The following is a 21,198-nucleotide window of genomic DNA, read 5'->3' as shown; positions in this document are numbered from 1 at the left end:
CCAGAGGGGTGCACAGGGCAGGAAGGATACTGTTGGTCAGAGACCCAGGCCACGAAAGGCTGCTCTGTTATGTCCCAGAGAGGCCGGCAGCCAAGAGCAGCATCGGAGAGCTAGAGATGCCCACAGACAGTGCTGCCCCAGGCCGGCCACCGCTGCTTCCTGTTCCATCTCAGCTTCAGAGTGGCATTAGGGAAAGATGGGCTGTCTGTCCAGTTCACCAGACATTCAGTAAGCATCTCCTATGTACCAGAAGTAGGTACCCAGTCTCCCATACATGACAACTGGGGTATTTTTAAATCTGCCCACGGAATCTTTGGTACTCCTCCCTTCAAAAGAAGGAGCCTAATGCCGTTGAATGTGGGATGTCCTTAGTGATGTTTTTCCTAGTCAATAGAATGTAGTGGAAGTGACGATGTGTGACTCCCAAAGCTAGGTCATAAAAGACATTGTTCTGTCTGCCTCTCTTTCTCTTGAATTGCTCACTCTGGGGAAAGGCAGCCAGCTTCAAGGCACTCGTGCAACCAGGGAGAGGCCACCCTGAGGCACACAGCGCCTCCTGCCAAGCCAGCATCAGCTCTGCAGCCCTGTGAGGGATCCGTGGGAAGCCGCTGCTTCTCCTCCCGGGCTCCTCCAGCCCCAGCCAAGGCCTTCAGATGAAAGTAGCCCTGACCAACATCTTAACTACGACCTGATGAGAAATCTCGAGCCAGCACCACCCAGCTAAGCTGCATCCAGATTTCTGACCCAGAAACCATAGATATTTATTGCTGTTTTAAACCATTAAGTCTTAACGTGACTTGTCAAGCAACAATAACTAATACAGGACAGTACAGAGTGTCAGGACCCATTGAAAATGCACCTTCTTGACTCCATCTAAGGAACACATCAGCACAGCATCACAGTGATGATACAGAAAAACCTGCATCCGAAAGGTTTTGCAAATAATGAGCAGTTTTGCTGAAGATTCTCTGGAAGGGGTAGGAGTGAGGCGGGAATTACATCTCACAGCAGAGACCCAAACTCCTTAAAAATCTTCTTTAACCTCCACTTCCTTCTAGAAAATGCTCTCTAGATGGGTCTGCTTTTTTCAGAACTCCAGCCCACCTGTGTCATGCTTCCACAATGCTTCCATTGGTGGTGTTACCGAACTAGGTTTGTTTTGCCCAATGCACAGGAAGCCAAAACACTGAGACACAGAGGGTTTGCAGCAGAGAGAGGGTTTATTTGCAAGGCAGCCAATCAAGGAGACAGGAGGAGAAATCTCAAATGTGCCCACCTGAAGGCAAGGGCCTCGGGGGTATTTACGGGATAAAGAATAAAGAAGCAGGGCAGTCTCAGGCGTGGGGAGCGTGGGGGAAAGGTGATTGGAAAAAGGTGTGATAATCTTTGTTCCGTGCAGGCGTAACTAAACTCTATGCCTCCACACGTGCGAAAGTTCACCAAGGACGCTCGCGCATGCCCAGTTGAAGGGTCGGGGATCCCTTCCGGTCTTAAGCTGCTCAGCTTGAACTAGGCAACTGACCCCAAGTTCCTGGGAAACGATTGGGGCAAACATCTTACCGTTTAGGCTACATGCCGCTTGGAGGACGGGCGAGTCTTAAAACGACTTGGATTAGTGAAAGCAAGTGAAGTGGATTTAACCACGGTTTCAGTAGCACCGTCCCAATGTTCCTCCCTGCCTGTTACCCGCGGCCAGTACAACAGAGGCATCACCAAGCAGGGCCAACACCCTGGAAGGTGGCGACGGCTGTGGTCCTTCAATACGTTGGCCCCGTCTCTGCAGCAAGAGCAGTAGTGGACAATCGTGCAAGGTCAGTGCAAGTCCGGGGAAAGCGTGCCTGCGGGCTGGAGGTCCCTGAGCTTCACGGAGGGACGAGTGAGGGCTGAGACGTGAAAGATGCCAGGAGGCGGAGAGGGCATCCTGGTTGACACCTTAGGTTGTGCAAAGCCACAGAGGCACGGCAACGCGAGGGAGGGCGGCGTGCTTGGGGAATTGTGCCTCGTGGCTTTTGCGCCTAAAGAGGGAGAGAGCTCCAGGGTCCAGAGGACTCTGGCCAAACTCCTCCGGGGTTGGAGGGTTGGGGGTGGAGGTTGAGACTCCCAGGGCAACTCGAGCTTGCCCGAACCTTGGATTGGTCTTGTATAGGAAAACAGCCTGGTTTGGCGTTCACTTTGATAACTGATTACTCCTCTGTATATAGGGTCAGGACTCTCAAACTGTAGTGGTTAAATTCTGATTCCTGGGCCCCACCGCCCAGAGGTTCTGAGTCCTCAGAGCTGAGGCAGAGCCTGGGAATCTGCCTCATAACAAGGGTCCCAGGGGCTTCGGCTGCAGGTGGCCCTCACATTTTAGCAGCTTCCCGAACTGTCTTGGTGCTGAGAATCACCTGGGAAGTTGTGAAAAACACCGATCCCTCCCCTGGAGATTGTGGTCCAGCGAGCCGGCCTAGGGCAGTGATTCTCAAAGTGTGGTCCCAGGAGCACAGGCACCCGGCACGCCTGGGGATTTGTTACACTTGCGCAGTCAGGTCCCGCACTAGGGCTGCTGAATCGGAATCTCGAGGGCCAGGGCCCAGGCCCCCCATTTGTTTGAACAGGCTCTCCAGGTGAGTCTGATGTCTGCTAACGTGACAGCCATAGCCTAGAATTTGAGTTGCTTAGTGATTACAGCAGGTGATTGGTAGCACTGGACAAGGTTGGGAAGCCTTGCAATCACTGAGGACACAACCTGCTCCTGTTGCCCAAGGTTCCCCGAAGGCCTGGATTCTCCCCAGCTTGCCTCTGGTCCTCTCCAGAAAAAAAGGTGTCCAGGAAACAGTATTTCCCCTTTACAAGCAGGTAATTTTCAGAAGAGCTGGGGAGCAGATAATTAAAAACCCCACCTCAACCTTCACACTCCTCCACTCCTCCACACCCGGCCTCCATGGCTCCCCTGGGAAGAAGTGGAGGCCATGGAGAAACTTCCAGAATCCAAAATTTACCAAGAATGAGTCTGGGTCAGCAGGGGTCACTTCCTTTTATTAATTCATTCCTGCCAGCTGACATCTCATTTTCTGGAAGCCAACCTGCGGAGCCCAGCTCCCCCGCCCCTCCTTCCTCCCTGCCGGGGAAGAGCATCCCCGCTAAGAATAACAAGGAGACCTGAGGAGACGCTGGGCTCACCAGTCATCAGAAAAAGGAGCCGCCCCCTTTGCTCCCCTTTCAACCCATTTTTAAATTCTGGGGCAGACTCATTGTCTCAGGACTGACAGGGAAGGGAGGTTCCTGGCCTCTCGGCCTTGTGCTCCCAGAACTGTGGTTCCAGAGGACCCTCTCTCCTTTCCCTGCCTCATAGGGTACCTGAAACCCCACCGTCAGTGTAGCAGTCTTTGCATCCTCTCACCTCCACACACACACACACACACACACACACACACACACACACACACACGCTTTATTCAATCACATTTATTTATTGAGCATGTCCTTGTGCCAGGTAGCATGCTAGGGGATGAGGATGCTTGCAATTACATCTGACCTGAAAAAATGTCTTAAACCTTAGCAGACAAAGCTCCACCCTAGAGCTTCATTAGAGCTTCCCAACGGTGGAGGAGACGTTGTAGGTGGAGGGATGGGACTTTGGGAGCGTGCAGGGCGAGGGTGAGGGAGGGCATTGGGAAAAGAACTTGTCTGACTTCAACTTAGAAACCTGTTTATTGAGCAGTTAATGTGTCCCAGGAACTTCACTGGGGCCTCAAGAGAGGTAATATATAGTGTGACTGCGAATCCTGGGTCTTCGGGGGTGCATCATCCAGGGGAGATCTCCTGCTTTTCTGAGAGGCATTGCAGTTTTGAGAGCAGAACCGGGGTTTGTGGTCACAAGAATGGAATACTGGTCTGGCAGGTTGTCTGGTTAGCTGTGATCTTGGGGAAGTCAATTTAACCCCAAACCTCATACCTTCTGTGGTAGGGGAAGGAGTTCTCTGTAAAATGGGAGTTGTCATAACTACCCTGCTGCTAAGAGCAGATGAGATAATTGTGGCTGCACCTTGTAGACTCTGGACAGCTGTAGATACTTATTCTATGGATCTATATTTAGTACCTGCTATCAGACATAATTTAACTGGGGGTCAGTTAACACAGTGGACAGAAATCCCTGTCCTTGTGGGGATTTCAGTGGGGGAGGATGGATGATGAATGAACAAATAGAGTGTCCATGGTGTCAAGGGCTCTGGAGGAAAATACAGCAGAGCTGGGGGTTAGGAAGGACTGAGGGAAAGGGTGCTGCTATTTATATAGAATGGCCAGAGAAGGTCTTTTAATAAGTGACAAAGTGGTGCTTGAGCTGGAGCTAAAGGAAGTGGGGAAGGAATCACAGGGTTATCTGGGGAAAGAGCATACCATGTGGGGGAGACTGTAGGTGCAAAGGTCCTGAGGTAGGTATGTGCTACAAAGAGTATCAGGGTTACTAATGAGGGGAGAACCAATTGCTGAAGTTTCAGGCATCTTTTTTTTTTTTTTAAGCAGAACAAGAAGTTTATTACTCTCACTCAGTAGTTGCTGAGAGCTTTGATGTTAAGTCATACATAATTTGAGAAATACCAGGAATCTTCTTAATCTCAGTGACCGTCTTTAACACCACCTCTACAGGGATCTCAATGCCAAGGGCTGCAGGTATACCAGTCATGAAATCACTAGTGATAAAGGTTCGAATAACCATGGCTCTCTGGCATGAAGGATGCTTCTGAAGTGGGTCCCGATCAAAATGTAAAGGTGTCAAAATCACCGGCATCTGGCTGACTTTCCCAGCATACCCAGACTCCCTGAGAACGTTATGGGCCTCAAAATCAGCTTGGCGTAAAGTACTGAGCACCCCTGTTGTCAAGAAAGTGGGCGTAACTTCTGTAGGAGGTTCTTTAACTGGTGGGCCAAATATATAGACAACTCTCTTAATGCTGTGACACAGGCGAGGTATAAGTCTAGCCAGGAAAATTGGAGATTCCCAGTCAGGCTCACCCTTACTGGAGATTCCACACACATAACTATAAGAACGACAGTCACCCTGCACGCCCACAGTTTTTTTTGTTTTTTTGTTTTTTTTGCGGTACGCGGGCCTCTCGCTGTTGTGGCCTCTCCCATTGCGGGGCACAGGCTCCGGACGCGCAGGCTTAGCGGCCATGGCTCACGGGCCCAGCCACTCCGCGGCATGTGGGATCCTCCCAGCCCGGGGCACGAACCCGCGTCCCCTGCATCGGCAGGCGGACTCTCAACCACTGCGCCACCAGGGAAGCCCCACAGTTTTAACTGGTAGCAGAAAGGCATTCAGTGAACGCAGACTTGTAATTTGCACCAACTTCTCCTGAGCCTCTTCAGTTGTGCAGGCTTTGACTCTCTGTAATAGTGTATGTGGCTTTATAACGCTTGCAGAAAAATCAGCTACGATTTTCAAAATATTGTTGGTTTCAGGAAAATCCTTACAAATGTAAGATTCCTCAGCACATATTACTCTGATTGCCAGGCTCGGACCTGGGAATGGATGCCTGGAAACGAACTCTTCCGGAAGTCCAAATTCTCTGCCTAAGATCCTTACTTCGTCTTGATGAAAATCTTTCAAAGGTGCTATGACTTTTCCCTCCTCTCTCAACTTTCTGATAAGCTCTGTGTCGTTATAGTGTTTATTTTAATTTTATTTTTTTTGTGACTTAAAACATTTTATTTTATTTTTTTATGTTTTAAACATCTTTATTGGGGTATAATTGCTTTACAATGGTATGTTAGTTTCTGCTTTATAACAAAGTGAATCAGTTTTACATATACATATATCCCCATATCTCCTCCGTCTTGCGTCTCCCTCCCACCCTCCCTATCCCACCCCTCTAGGTGGTCACAAAGCACTGAGCTGATCTCCCTGTGCTATGCGGCTGCTTCCCACTAGCTATCTACCTTAGGTTTGGTAGTGTATATAATGGGTTTTGATGAGTTCAGCTTTGCCACTTGCAACAAGGGATGCACTTTCAATTAGATCAGGCCGTAAAGTACCTCGGGCAAGGAAAACCTCCTCTGGTTTCAGGTTCATTTCTCCAACTACTTCATTGGCAATCTTGACAAAAGTAATCCCAATGATTTTTCTTTTCTCCTCAGGACTCGTCGTCATTTTAAGGTTTTGCTAATTGTCTTTCGTGGAGATCTGTCTTCATCTGATATTGGTAGAGCTGTTGTTCCATTGTAGAAAGAATGAGCGGCATTTATCACTTTGACTTGAATTCCAGGCTTTTTGAGGGCCTCTTCAACAGACTGACATTCTCGTTTTCTCATAAAGCCATTATCAATGTGCAATGACTTGACCTTGGTTTAAAGCACGATTCAGCAAAGCTGTACAAACTGTTGAGTCCACTCCACCACTGAGCAAAAGCAAAACTTTTGATGTGCCGACTCTCTCTTTGACCTCTTGAGTGCACTCAAGTTCTCTGTTCTGCATAGTGAAGGTCCCACTGCACCCACATATGTCGAAGAGGAAATTCTTCAGTATTACTTTCCCATTTTCTGTAAGACCAACTTCAGGGTGGAACTGGACTCCATATAATTTTCTAGATTCATTTGCTCTACCTGGTAGTGTTGGAGGGTCTCCTGCAGAGGCGGGGGGTGGCTGTGGCTCACCGTGGGGACAAGGACACTGGCGGCAGAAGTTCTGGGAAGTACTCCTTGGCTTGAGCCCTCCCAGGGTCTGCCATTAGCCCCACCAGAGAGCTGGGTAGGCTCCAGTGCTGGGTCACCTCAGGCCAAACAACCAACCGTTTCAGGCATCCTGACAGCTACTTTTTCACCACAACCATGATTTAAAATTATATTAAATTATTATATCAAAAAGAAATGTAATATATGTTTGCATCCTATTACTTTGTAACTATTTAGCTACATTCTAATTCTGTGTATTTTACTCGGATCCACGCGCTTCAGGTTATTTACATCTATTGTAGGCATATAGTGATATTGCCATGTAATAGAGGGAACTGCCCATCCATTCTCAACTCCGCATTCAGTGACGTCGTGTCAGGAGCTTGAAACCCGCCATGCTGGGAGTATTTACACCTTGGCAGTTGGCAGACACTGTGAATCACAGTTGCGCCTCTCCTCCTCCCAAGAGCGGATTGTGAACATTTTCCAACCTACCAAGGCTGCAGCTCCCTGCAGGGCAGATCTGAGGCAGGAGCTCCCTTTCCAGTCTGCTCTCAGATGGTCCCCGAGTCTGGAGGAGGAGATGGGGGCTGGTGCTGAGGAGAATCTCAGGGTGTGGTAGAGGCAGTCAGGGTGTGCTGGGCAGGACCTCCAGCCCCACCCCGTCCCTGGGCCCCCATATTACTCCTGGAGCTGCCCCGACTGCATTATTGTCTCTCAATCCCCACTTCCCTAGCGGACTGCAGCCAATTCCTTATTCCCACACTGCAGTTCAGGAGGCATTCCAAGCTCCTTTGAGTGCCCAGCCTTGAGCACGCAGTCCCCAGGGATAATGATAATGACAGCAATTTACAGTCATTGCTTTTAAAATTCTCTCAACAACCCTAATCAGGTAGACATGGTTATCTTCCTCATCTCATGGAAGGGGCATCTAAAGCACGGAGAGATTCAGTAACTTGTGCAAAGTTGCACAGCTGTTACCAAGTCCAAACTTGTACTGCTCGCCCCATGACAGGGCAATAAACTGAGAAACGAGTTGTTGGGACAAGGAATAGTGATTTTATTCAGAAATCCAGCAAATGGAGAAGATGGTGGACTAGCTTCGCAGAGAACCACCTTACCCTCGTTAGAATTCGGGCTTCTCTTATAGTAAAAGAGGAGGGGGTGTGATTGATCGCTGCAGACCTCTTGGTGTCAGAATCCTTTGTCCTTGCAGCTGTCCCTGTAGGTCCAGTCACGATGTTCCTATAAACCTCTAACAAAACAAATGTTATTGTCTGTTCTGCAACTTTGTATCTCTATATGAATAGAACAGTGTTATACCTTTAAAGGTCAGAGCCTTGAGAATGGGCTATCCTGTATATTTCAAGCTACAGGCAACATTCTTGTAGCAAAAGCAATGGAATGCAAAGGTGAAAGTAAAAGAAGCAGATCCAATATGGAGTCAGATTTGTTCTTCCCTATTACACAACTAGTAAGTAGCAGTCTTAAGTTGAGCCCAGGCCACTGGCTCTAGAGTCTACACTGTTTGCCACGAAGCAACTCTAGGACATGAGAGGTAAGGGCCCTAAGCTCGGGGAGCTTATGCTGGGGTGGGGAGATCAGGAATATCTGGACCTCCAGAGAGACAGATGGCATTTTGCCAGGAAAAGATGGCGATCAGAAGAGGGCATCCCAGGTGGAGGCAACCGACAGTGCAAAGGTCCAGAGTGTGGGGGAGAAAGGGCTGTTCAGGGAAGAGGGAATGGCCCCAGCTGCCTGTCACTTCTACGGCCTCGCCCACCCTGGAGAAGCCTGCCTTTGGGGCTTCAAAATGACAACCTTCCAAAAATAACTTATCTTCAGCTTTCTCTCTGTCTTTGCTCAGTGATTCACATGTTCCTCAAGGTGGTAGTAAAGTAGATTAGTTCCATAACACAGAGACTGGGGAAATTGTGCGTGCCCACGTGTGTATGTGTGTGTGTGTGTGTGTGTGTGCGTGCACACGTGTGTACGTGTGTGCGTGTGCACGCTGGGGTGGGAGGTGGCAGGGAGGAGACCTGGTAGAGTGAATGTGGCATCTGGCTTGGGATTAAGCATTTTCCTCAAGTCTGTTCATTACCTGCCGTGAGCAAAGCCAAGTGGTAGAGGCTGGTGAGGGCAGGGCAGGAGGGGTGTGCCTGGTTGTTCTCGACGTGCTCTCTGAGTAGCTCAGAATCTGCTGTCCTGGTCACTCTCAGGAGGTTAATGAGACAATGAACATCTCTGGGTCAACTGTTATGTTATCCAGCATCCTTTGTAAGAGCCATCTATGCAATCAATCCCTCCTGGAAGGACAGACGTCTCTTTCTGAACTCCGAGCAGAGACCACCCTCTTTGCAGGAGAAATTTCATCTCTCCAGATGAGTCTGTTGGCCTCTTTTTATCTGCTCCTGTGACCTATATAACCTAAGCGTCCACATCTAAGGGATTGCATCCTGTAAATTTAACGCTGCTCTGTGTAATGAGTTCCAGAAAACAGAGAAGCCCCAGTGGAAATTTCCATTGAGGCTCAGCATAACCCTTCTTCCCGGAAAAATACTCTTGGACAAGGTAAGAGGAATCCTTGTTTGCCTGGAATCTTAAAGAGAAGAGTGCTGGTGGGAGGAGCCCAGGGACTCTTGTTTCTCCAGGAGTTTCCAGAGGTTTGGAAGACCTTGCGGTCACTGACTGTTCTGGCAATAAGCACGGCATCTGCAGAACTGAGGATTCATGGTTGAGAGATGAATGAACTCAAGCCCGCGCCCTTTTGAGCACAGCAGAGGAGGCGTTAGGAATAAGCACCACTGCGTTCAGGGTGGACTGGTGGTGAACACATGGGGTGCGTGCGCCCAGAGGCTGAGTGTGGAGGGACTCCCTGCCTGAGGGTCAGAGGTGAGCCTTCTGCAAGGTAGTTATTGGTTCTGGATCTAAGAGGTCAGCAAATCTCCCCCAAATGAGAGCTCTTAACTACAATGTATTTTCCTTTTTGCCTGGGCTACCAGGACATTCACAGGGAAAATTAGTGTTCAGCTGGTGACTAGACATTTCAGGTACGTGACATATTAGTGGATTAGTGGAAGCTTTGGGTCCTTGTTAAAATTGTGCTGGGGGAGAAAAAAGGATGGAGGCAACATATAACACTAAAATAGAAGTGTTTTTTCAGAATTAATCTTTAGCCTCAAAGAGTGACTCTTCGTGAGGCCCTGGAGAGGAGAGGGTGGAGAACCACACAGTCAGTCAAGGGAGTCTTTGCACCCCTCTGCCTGGTGTGTGGTGTTCCTCTGCTTCCCTCATGCTAATCCTCACGTGGCACCTCTAATAAGCCCGCACCCCAAACAGTTCTAGGCCCTCCACGTTCTCCAGGCTGTCTCCTATCCAAGCCCATTCATTTGTTCATCCATCAGTCCATCGATCTATCCGCCCCCCCCACCCCCCTCCACTCTCAGCAAACACTGAGCACTCTTCCTCTGTCCCAGGACAGGGCTATGCATTGACTAAGAATTGGGATCTGCCTTTCAGTAGCCTTTGCATCCAGTAAGGGAGAAGATTTACCAATGGGTAAGTTCAAGAGATGTTAGGACAGTGGAATAGTAGTCAATTTAGGGTTCAGAGAAGAGGGAGCATGGACTTTGGGACCAGGCTGTCTGGGTTTGGAATCCTGGCTTCATCACTTATTAGCTGTGTGACCATGGGCAAATTACTTAACGTCTCTGTGTCTCAGTTTTCTCAGCTGTCAAACGGTATTCCGTTGGACCTGCCTCAGAAGGTTGTCCTGGTTATCTCCCGCTGCCTAACAAAGTACTCGTGCCATTTTATTATACCTCATGATTTTGTGGTCAGTTACTCAGGCAGGGCTTGGCTGCTCGGTGCTTTTGCCCCACGTGGCATCAGCTGAGGTCACTCAAGGGTACTTCAGCTGGAAGGTCCCAGATGGCTTCACTCACATGTCTGGCACCTCGGCCAGGATGGCTGAAAGGCTGGGTCCAGCTGGGACTGTCCACCAAAGCACGTGAATGTGGTCCCTCCAGCATGGCAGTCTTGGACTAGTCAGACTCCTTCCATGGAGGCCCAGGGCTGCCAAAGAGAGTGCACCAAGAGATGGAGGTGGAAGCTGCTGGTGTCTTCAGGTCTGGTCTAGAAACTGGCACAGTATCACTTCCACCACAATGTACTCATCAAGTGGACCCAGGGCCTGCCCAGGTGCAAAGTGAGAAGACTTAGACTCAAACTCTCCAGTGGGAAGAGTGGAAAGGATTTGTGGCCATTCTTGAAGCATCGCAGTTACCCGAAGATGAAATGAGTTAATATGCGGAAAGCAGCTAGAGCGGTGACTGACAGCAAAAGGGACATACAAGTGTTTGTCGTTGTTGCTTTAATTACCGCCCCTGGGCTGAGTCTTAATAGATGAGTCTGTGCTCTCTTGACAGACAGCCATGGGGAGCTGGGGAATGGTGGGTTTCAGACGGATGGTGTTATTAGCACGTAGTCGTGTTTCGTGGGCAATCTTGTGAGAGTCCTGGTCTTTGCTAATTCAAAGTAGATGATCAGACCTACTGATATATGCAAAACATGTAAGTGACTGCTAACGAACAGGTCTCACATCCTTCCCAGGGACAACCAGGGACCCAGCCTGGTGGGAGACCCAGAGGGCAGGATGGCTTAGAGGCCAGCCCCCTCACCCAGGACGCGTGGGCTCAGCTCCGAGGTGCTCACAGACCCAGAAACACACAGATGAGCAGACACGGCTCTGGGCCGCCTGCCTGGGCTCCCCCTCCCAGAGCCCACCGCTTAATTGGAAAGGGCCATTTCAACATCTTAGCAGAAAATGGAGTTTCTCTTTCCTTGATGTCGTGATTTGACTGGGGGTTAGCAAAGCATCAGTGAATCCTAAATGTCTATTTAAAAAAATCAAGCCTTCATTTCAGCTTGGTACAGGGCTCTGCTCTCCCTTTGTGGGAGGAAAGATAAAACGCTTTCATGCACGTCCTTCTGCCTTGAATGCGGGCTGGTTAGACATCTCTGGTAATGGCTGGGCTGTGCCAAAGATTTTCTCTCTTCCCAGTAGCAGTTCCTGCCTTTAAACGGCTTCCACGGGGAAGAGCCATAACACACATGCAGAACAGAGGCTGAGAAAGGCTTCCAGGAGGAGGGCTTGTTTCCGAGGGGCAGGTGCAGCCGTGGCTTGAGCCAAGCTCCGTCCCTCACATCAATTACCTTATGGAATCCTTACTAGGCTGCGGTGAGGGGTGGGGGGAGAAATGAGGGTTATTTTTACTGCCCTTTATAGTTGAGACATCTGGAGCCCAGAAGGGCTGAGTGGACCGGACCATCCAAGGTCACACCCCTGGCGGGGTAGAGTGGGGGCAGAGCAACTCCTACCCAAGTGTGTCTGACTCTGTGTTTTTACTCTGCCAGGAAACATGGGGGTCCTCCCCCACCTTCTCGTCATTCCCTTCACCCCATTACTAACCCTTGTACAGATGCGGACCCACTCTGGCGGGGGCCCCCCACTCTGAGCGGACCAGTGGTGGGTGCCACAGCTTGGTGATGTGATTTACCTAGGAAGACCCCAAAGCATGGCATGTACTGACTCTGAATGAGAGCACGGAACCAGGGTGGGCACACAGGGTGTGCTGAAGGGGAGGGAAGGGGGCGTTTTGAGAGCCCTAGAGGAAGAGAGGGAGGACGGCAGAGGACACCTCATGGTGCCATTCTGAGAGCCAAGAGCTGTGGGTCCACAGCCCAGCCATTTCACTGAGGCATCACTGCATGGCCTTGGAAAAGCCTTGTCTCCACCAGCAGCCTCAGGCTCTTCATTTTAAGGTTGAGAGACTGTGCTTTAGGCTTTCTGATGTCCCTTTCAGTCCTGAGACTCTGGGAGTTTATCAGTGCTGCTAAGCACAGCTGTACAGGTTGTGCACTGCACAACTCCAGGTAGGTGCCACTGGCAGACTGCAGTGTGAGTCTGCATCCCATTCCACGGTCCTGGAGTCTATAAATGGGGATATAGATAGGACATGAGATCAGAGAAGAGGGGAGAAGTTCCAAGCAGAGGGTGGCCTGTGACCACATTTTTCTCTAATCGAGAGCCAGACAAGTATTTATACTGCGCAAAGGAGTGGTCACGTAGGTGTGTCTGGACCTGTGGCGAGACATCTCTGGGGTTTGTCACTGATCACACTCAGCAGCCACATATGAGCGTGACCGCTGTGATTGGCTCTGGTTTAAAAGCACAGTGTTGGCCCACTAGGGAGAGACCCCTTTGACAGGTCTAAGATGTGGGGCCTCCAGTTTTCAGAGGCAGCTTCCTACGGGAAGTCTTCCCTGACAGTCCTGTAAGCGTGAGGCTCCTCAGCCACACTGCCTGCAAGGATTTTGTATTTGGTTAGTACCTGCTGATAACTATTGCCGCAAGGAAAACAACTGCGTCTCCCCTCAGACCGGGGCTCCCCAAGGGCGGGGCCGCGTCTCCCCTCAGACCGGGGCTCCCCGAGGGCGGGGCCGCGTCTCCCCTCAGACCGAAGTTTCCCTGCCATCGGAAAGTGTGTCTCCGTCCTTCATTCATTCATTTGATATTGACCGAGGACCTATTTAGTGCCAGACGCTGTTCTAGGCTCTCAGAACATTATACTGATAAACAGCAAACAATTCTTGCCATTGCTAAGCGCTAAGAAGCAGGGTTGTGTGACTGGTTCACCCAGGGTGTTTTGGGAAGGCCTTTCTGAGCTGCGAGATCCAGCAATAAGGAGGAGACAGGCGTGGGAAAGTCTGGGTGAAAAGCATTCCCGGCAGAACCAACCACAGGGCAAAGGCCCTGAGGTGGGAGGAAAAGAAAGGTCAGGGTGTCTGGGCATAGCAAGGGCCTGACTGCCATCCCGTGGGGTCTCCCGGAGCTTTCTGTGGCTTCTCCGTGGTATGGGCTCTGGGCTCTGTCCCCTGCCCGCCTTCCTCTGCTGCCCCAGGATATCACGGAGGAAGTGTCCTGCCAGCACGATGCCCTTCCTGCAGCCGCCCCCGGCCGCCTGCCTCTCCAGCCACACTCTGGACTCCCTGCCCCCAGCCTCCTTGCTATTGCAGACCTGCTCCCCTGAGCTCAGCCCCTCGTGTCCTGTTCCTTAGAGCCATCTTAAGCAAGCAAGGAGAAAACCTCCTTGACCTGAATTTTGGATTTACAGACAGGGTGCCAGAGAAACATGTAGCTGGGCAGATTCAGGAAGGCCCTCACCTCCAGTCATCCTGACTTTCTCCAGCCCCCCAGTACAGACATCCCATAACAGAGGCCAGTAAGTGCCTGGCCTTGTCATGTCCCCCGCAAATGGGCCGTTAAGAGGCCAGGCTGGGAAGTCACACTGAGCCATTGTTGAAATCTGTCGAGTGATTTCACCTCTCAGGTCCTCCGTTTCCCCAGATGTAAAATGGGAATAATGGCACGTACGAGGTAGGATTGAAATTGGATAATAGATACTTGGGAGGGTAACGCTTGATTAATTATTGATTACTGTGGGTAATGCTTATCGTTTGCGTGCCAGGCGCCATTCTTCATTTTTATAAGCAGTATCTCATTTAAGCTTCATAGCCCAATGAGGCACGCACGTTATCATCCCCATTTCTGAAATGCAGACACTGAGGTACAGGGAGGCCACCCAGCTGTTCAGGAAAGCTACCGGAGAGTGGTCCACAGCCAGGGCTGGCACTGTCTCCCTAGGGGATGTATGGAGATATGAGTGTGTGGTTTTGGGTTGTCACAGTGGCTGGGGCCATCTTGCGGGGTTGGGGGACAGTGGGGATTCCTAGTGAATGTGCCCCCTGGGGCAATGTGTGGACTAGTCCTACACAGGAAGAACTGACCACCCCAAGTGCCAACAGACCCCTCTTTTGAGAAACACTGATTCCAGAACTACCCCTCATTAACAGAAGAAGGATTGAGTCCCAGGTAAGGTGACTAGTCCAGGCTCACCTGATGCGTCAGGGCAGAGCTAGGACCACAGACACATCCTCACCTCGACCATCACTTCACGGCGCAGAGCCCACGCCAGAATTTGAACCACGTTCAGGGTCAGGCCAGCTGGCAGCACTGGGCTGGTGTGTCCCTCAAAAGCCACCGGGTGTGGCCTGTGATCCCCTTTCCCAGCCTGAGGAGGGACCCCCTCACCCAGCCCTGGCTTGAAAGGTGATTTTTTATTTTTTATTTTTTTTGCAGTACGCAGGCCTCTCACTGCTGTGGCCTCTCCCGTTGCGGAGCACAGGCTCCGGACACGCAGGCTCAGCGGCCATGGCTCACGGGCCCAGCCGCTCCGCGGCATGTGGGATCTTCCCGGACCGGGGCACGAACCCGTGTCCCCTGCATCGGCAGGCGGACTCTCAACCACTGCGCCACCAGGGAAGCCCGCTCCTCTCATTTTGGGTGTGTGTGTTTGTGTGGGCAGATGGACTGGCTCTCCTCTCTTCTTGCCCCAGGGAGTTGGTTTGTTTCCCACTTGGTGGGAATACCACCGCTGTAACCCTGGCCTCTGTCTATCCAGCTCTCAGGCCACAGGTGGATCCTGGAGTATCCACTGCCTATGAAATCTGGGTTGGGGGACAGCTGCTGAATCCTCTGTCCCCAAACCTCTTCCTGAGATTTCCTTGCCATTCATGTGCTTGAAATTTTACCATCAGAGATTCATTTCTTTGTGACCTGGCCTGGGATGGTGGGTGGGTGATCCCTCTTTTCTTTTCTTGTTCCCTAATTGAATCACGATTATTTTCATTGTAAATGAAAGTTAGAACACTTAGCTTGGTCTCAGGTGATATAATTGAATGAATTATTGAAAAGCTCAGATTATTGAAAAGTCTCTGGCTTCAGGCATGGTTTGATCCAGGGGTTCTCCTTGTTAGCAGGACTCTGGCCCCATTTTGTTGTGATTCCCTGGGCTCCACTCTACTCCTGGGTCAGTTTTCTCTTCTGACCACCCTCCCCCCAATCCCACCACATTGGTGGCTACAGAACCATCTGGAGATAAACAGCTTCTCTCTGAGAGGTTCTGATAAAAGAAGAAGGAGCTTTGGAGAAGTGCGCCCCCCCCCCATACATCTCATAACTCATTGGCCCAAACTGGGTTATGTATTCCCTCTACTTCCCTCCCCCAGCAATCACTGTGGCCCAGGTGATGGAATCAGTTATCCCTGGGCAGTGTCATCATATTTATTACATAGCAAACTATGGTCCTTGGGCAGAGAGAACCTTCAGACCGTAATGCAGACCTGCAAGCTGGGGGAGGGAAAGCGGCAGGAACGCCTCAGACCACCATTCACCAGGTCACACACAACGGCAGCATCTCAGGCCGCCCAATGGGGAGCTCCCCAGCAGACTGCCCATTAGACGAGTCCAGCTTCGGGCAGAAATGGCCAAGCCCCAGCACCTGCCCAGCAAAACCCAAACGCTCCCAAGATAAACTCCTGATGACGTGATAATAGCAGTCACCCTGTAGAATCCCACCTGTGCATATCAGCAGTGAAAATGTCATCATCAGCGGGCATCCTGGTTAAGACCTCCCAACAGGTAATTTGCTGATTTACGGCTCAGATGCTAAAACACGAATGTAAACAGGCTCCAGTGGCCAATGGAAAAACACAGTGCGAAATGCTTTTCCTCACCTTCACCAGGGAAAGTCCCAGAAACGCTGAGCATCCCTGGTCTTCCTCTCCTACTCCAGCCACTTTGGGCCACTGTGAAGGAAAATATACAGACTGGAGGGTTGCGGTGATCTGGGAGACGCAGCAGTGAGTGGTGGTGTGAAGCGAGATCTTAATTCCCTGCCCAGGAATTGAGCCTATGTAACCTGGATGAAAACCGGAAATCCTAGCCACCACACCCCCTGGCTCTTGCCCCCAGTAAAAAAAATGCACTTCTCCTGGAGGCAAAACTGTAAAAACAGGTACAAAGTTTATTTTTAGAGACATAGCACAACAACACGTGGGAGAGCACACAGAGAAACCGTTTGTTAAGATAGAAGCGAGGCAGAGATTCTCTCTGGGAGAGAAAGGGTGTGGGCGTTCTCCCTAAGGAGGAGGAATGCAGTAAAAAGGCGGTCAAATCATTTATGCAGGGCGGTTCTTCCGGGTCTTTGTGTACCTTTGGCCAATTATCTGGTTTCTTTTTCCACACCTGACCTGCCTTAGGAGCCTCCCCCACATATGTGTGCAACTTTTTTCCAAGATGGATTTCAGCCCAGAGGCCTATGGGATGGCCTTAGCATCACATTATTATGGGGTGGTTCCACCTCCTTTTTGACCTCCAAGGAGCCTTTCTGCTCATGTGCTATACTTCCCTTGCCCCAAGGATGGGAAATGTATGACCTCTTGATCTTTTAACAGGGTTTAGTCCTACTCCGTCCCTGCCATAAAAATGTCCAACGTCTGGTTATTTACCTTATTTCTGTTGCTAGGTTTTGTATCGAGGTGCAGATCTGGAGATATAGACAGGAGTCAGGTCATAAATATGTAGTCCTGGAGCCCGTTTGTCTCTTGTTTCAGAAATGTAAACAGGGGGCTGGTAATGAATGTCTGGCCTGAAGCCCAACTTCTTCTCACCCCAGAAAGTGTGAACAGGAAGCCAGTTGTAAATATCTAGCCTGGAGCCCGTCTATCTCCTGCCTTAGCAGGGGGCATAATTTTTTTCCTAAAAGGAGCCATAACCCACCACCTACCCTCTCCCCAGCTCTGCCTGTTGGGTAGATGTGCTACGGTGACTACTGCCCACTCCTCACTGTGCCCACCCCTCAAGGGTAATTGTCTGTTTATTCTCCTCTTTCAGTCTCTGCCTGTCTTATTCTCTCTCATCTGCTTTTTCTCTATCCCATCTTTTTCTCTCTCCTCCTTTTCCTGAGGTGGGTCTTCCGTGACTTTCCATTTTAACACGCTCACATCAGGAAGTTCTTTCTAAACCCTGGGCCAGACTTGGGGGTGTTTCCCTAACCCTAGGCCGGTCTTGGTGTGTCTGAGTCACATTTCCCCTCCTGCCCACACAGGGACTGTCCTTGCTGTGGTGATCCCAGTCTGGTCCTAGTGAAAGGTCAGGCTCCCCCAGCAGGCAGATGGAGAGCAGCCCAGAGCCACCACCAGCCCTCAGGGCAGCTCTGGGTAAACTAGAAAAGAGGTGCCCCTTCTTCGAGGTAGAGGTAGCTCCCGTGTCAGGATGCACATCCCAAGGGCTTCAGCCCCGTGCTACCCCTTGGCCAAGCACCCTGTATGCAGCACGTGGAAGACAGGGCTGTCAGGACCTATTTCTCTGTGAGACGCAACTCTGGGGATGGAGACAGAGGGATGGCTGTGGACTAAGTGGGTTCTTCCCAACTGCTACAGAGGCAAAGTCCAGAGTGACCATCTGCAAAGGCTAGTGGCCATGGATTTCCCTGGGGAGCTTGCTTAACAGGCAGATTGCTGGCCCTGCACCCAGGGAACCTGCCGCAGTGGGTTTGGCCTGGGCCCTGAACCGAGCTCCCCGGGTGATTCTGATGCCGCCCATACTCTGAGAGTCCCCGGTTCCCCAGAGCAGAGCCTTTGCAGATTTGTATCCCAAGAATGAACACATTTTACCTCTCACCCCCAAAATAACGGTATTAATTTGTAAGTTTTATACATGTAATACTGAAAGCTACGACATGAAGTAATAGAAGGAAAACATTTTTTAAAGGTAAAAGTAAATACAAATAGGAATTGTACCATTTCCTCCCTGCCCCCCTCAATTCTGCTTTCTAACCCTCTGTGCTCCCCACTTTGGAGGCCATGGCCACAGGGACTGGGAGAGGAGATTTAACCACTGAGAATGATGCCGAAAACTCAGCCTCTGTGCGCAAGTGCCGAACTGAACCTCAGAGACGGAGTTCTGGGTGAAGTAGCAAAGAATAGCTTTATAGCTTTGCCAGGCAAAGAGGGACACAGCGGACTCATGCCCTGAAAAACTGTGCATCCCAACCCGGGAGAATTTGGTGAGGAGTTTTATGGCAAGGGTTCAAGGGCGGAGTTGCTGATAAGGGTCAGAGTGGGAGGGGGCGTTGCTGCAGTCCTTTAATCTGGTCTCAGGTGGTCTCCTGATGAGCTTTTCAAGGTTATCAAACTGTGATGGTCTCTGGAATGAATGCTGACCTGACGTCTTCCGTCTTCCGTTTGTTGGGGGTTTTAGATCTGTAAAGAGCTCAAGATATTTTTATGTGTATCTCTCGAGGCGGCACTAGGACCCTGCTTCAAGGCTGCCCTGTTGTTTCTTGCCTGCTCCTCCCTTGTCTCTGCATCCTCTCCCTTCCCTGGTTAGCAACTGTTTGAAAGGTTTCCAGGCCCAGGAGCCCCACAGGGTCATGCTCAGTTTCAAGATCATGAGCCATCTCCCCCTTATGGGAGGAAAACGAGGAGGTTTTCTCAGGAGGAAACCCAGACGCTTATGATCAGGGTGAAACCTCAGGCTCCCCTTCCCTCCACTGTGAATTCCTCGTGATTCTGCTGCCTTTGGAGGGTGTGGGGAGCTGTGGCGAGCCATGGTGGGGCACCCCCTGACTCCCGAGGTGCTCCCTGACTTCCCGTGCTGCGGGCTGTTCTCCTTTCTCTCTCTAACGTTGGATTCCGGCCACTGTGCTGTGAATCAGGCCTGTGCTGATTTAGTGGCGAGTCCTGTTTCGGGTGACATGCTTCCTCACCTGTGAGGTGAGAGGGGTGGGCTGAGTGATTGCTTGGTCTCCTTCCAGCCCCGACGAGCGAGGCTCCCATCGACCGTGGTGGCGCCATTCGTGAGTGGGAGAGTAAGTGGCGGCCTTGGAAAAGACTAGGAACGAAAAGGGAAAGCTGGTTAGTAAGGAGATAACCATGTTCCAACCAGTTCTTTGGGAGAGAAAGGCATGGGAGGGTCAAGGGTCCCCACAGCAAAGGCAGCAGGACTTGGTCTAGGTGCTGCAAGCAGGATCGGCAGTCACTTCATCCGAATTCTAGTCCGGACTTTGCCTGGAGCAAGTTTCTTTGATCAATTACTTTTTTTTTTTTTTTGAAGTATAGTTGCTGTACAATATTATATGCTACAGGTGTACAATATAGCGATTTACAATTTTTAAAGGTTATACTCCATTTATAGTTATTATAAAATATTGGCTATGTTCCCCGTGTTGTACAATACATCCTTGTAAACCAGTTACTTCTTTTTCCTAACCTCAGTTTTCAAAAAAGCAGGATTGGGCTAGATGATCACTATGGATGCTACCATGGGTGTAGTCTAAAATGGACTTTTCCAAAATGCGGGCCATGAAAAAATTTTAATTATTTGGTGAGGCAGGGTAGGGCATGGCAGAATAGGAAGTTTCCTTGAAACTTTTGTTTCAGGTGTGTGTGTGTACGTGTGTACGTGTGTACGTGTGTACGCATGCGTACTGGGTCGCTGTGCCAGTCCATGTCCCAAGAGGAAACAGAAGACACACTTCAATGAGAATAATTGGCACCGGGCTTCATGGACTGTTTACAAAGGTGGAGAATAGGGAAAGCATGGATGCAGGACCAGGGGCTGGCAGCAGTAGGGCTGCTACCACCCCTGAGGCAGAAGGAACGTAGGGAGGGAGTGCTTTCCAGAACCCAACAGGGGAGTCCTATAGAAAAGGCCACTTTGATAGGAGCCAACAGCCTTTTATGGAGGGACAGCCAGGCTGCTGCAACCCAGCAGGAAGGAAGCCAGGAGGGAAAATACCCCTAGCTTCACTCTCCATCCTCCCATGTCCTGCTGGAGCTACCCACTCGCAGAGCCTCCCAGAGGCCAGAGGGCAAGAAAGCCACGGGCGCAGTGCCCTACAGCTCCTGGGGCAGAGGGATCCCAAGGGGCGAAGGGACAATTTCCAGCCCAGGGAGATGTCACATCTATATCTTCCCATGGATTGCAGTCAAGTGCTCTTAAAAACCATCGTCCATTGGAGACCAAGGTGGCCTTGGGAGCCTGCATGGGTTTGAAGGCAGCCAGAATTAGGCTTGGATCCTGGCTCTGCCACCTGCAGGCTGCCTGACCTTGGACAGACTACTCACCCAAGGTGAGCCTTAGCCACCATATGTGTGAGAGCTGGGGCCATGATGCTGGCTGTGCAGGTTGGCCACATGGGTTAGAAATAATAACTGAGAAATGCCAGGCACCTGGGACGTTCAGCATCACTCCTTTGCTCTAAGCGTGACAACAGGAATTAGTCACAGCCCTTTCTAAGCACCCGGGTGCCTGTCTCTGTTTCTTTAAGCAGCACCCTTGTACTGGATGGTCCTTCTTTCCTCTCCATCCTCGCCGCCCAGCCTTTGGTTGCTTCATTTCTTCTGCAAGCAATTGTTGATGAAATGATTTATAAATTACAAGGTGTTTACTGCCCTTGGAGAAAGCACCGACCACTTATCAACAAAATTTACTGAGACATTAAGTGGTAAGAAGGATTAAAGCCCAAGGAAGGACCCGGAACGGGAGTAGCTTTCCTGGGGAGCCTGAGGTCAACGTGTATTTTCACCGTTATTCCCACTTGCAGTGGCAGCTCCTGGAGGCGAGGAGCCTGCTCTGCT

General features: G+C 50.6%; 1 protein-coding gene across 1 annotated transcript; it reads right to left on the bottom strand.

Annotated features, from left to right (window-relative positions):
- Nucleotides 1-4,525: 4,525 nt before the first annotated feature.
- On the bottom strand, nucleotides 4,526-13,889 carry LOC136129624 (GMP synthase [glutamine-hydrolyzing]-like). The gene is given in 6 exon segments (XM_065885961.1): nucleotides 4,526-5,060; nucleotides 5,283-5,652; nucleotides 5,947-6,135; nucleotides 6,138-6,313; nucleotides 6,315-6,606; nucleotides 13,880-13,889. Coding segments are annotated over 6 exon segments (1,572 nt in total).
- Nucleotides 13,890-21,198: the final 7,309 nt, after the last annotated feature.

The sequence above is a fragment of the Phocoena phocoena genome, chromosome 10, assembly GCF_963924675.1.
Source record: "Phocoena phocoena chromosome 10, mPhoPho1.1, whole genome shotgun sequence".
NCBI lineage: Eukaryota > Metazoa > Chordata > Mammalia > Artiodactyla > Phocoenidae > Phocoena > Phocoena phocoena.
The sequence above is the reverse complement of the archived record's forward strand: the minus strand, read 5'-3'. Positions and strand labels throughout refer to the sequence as shown.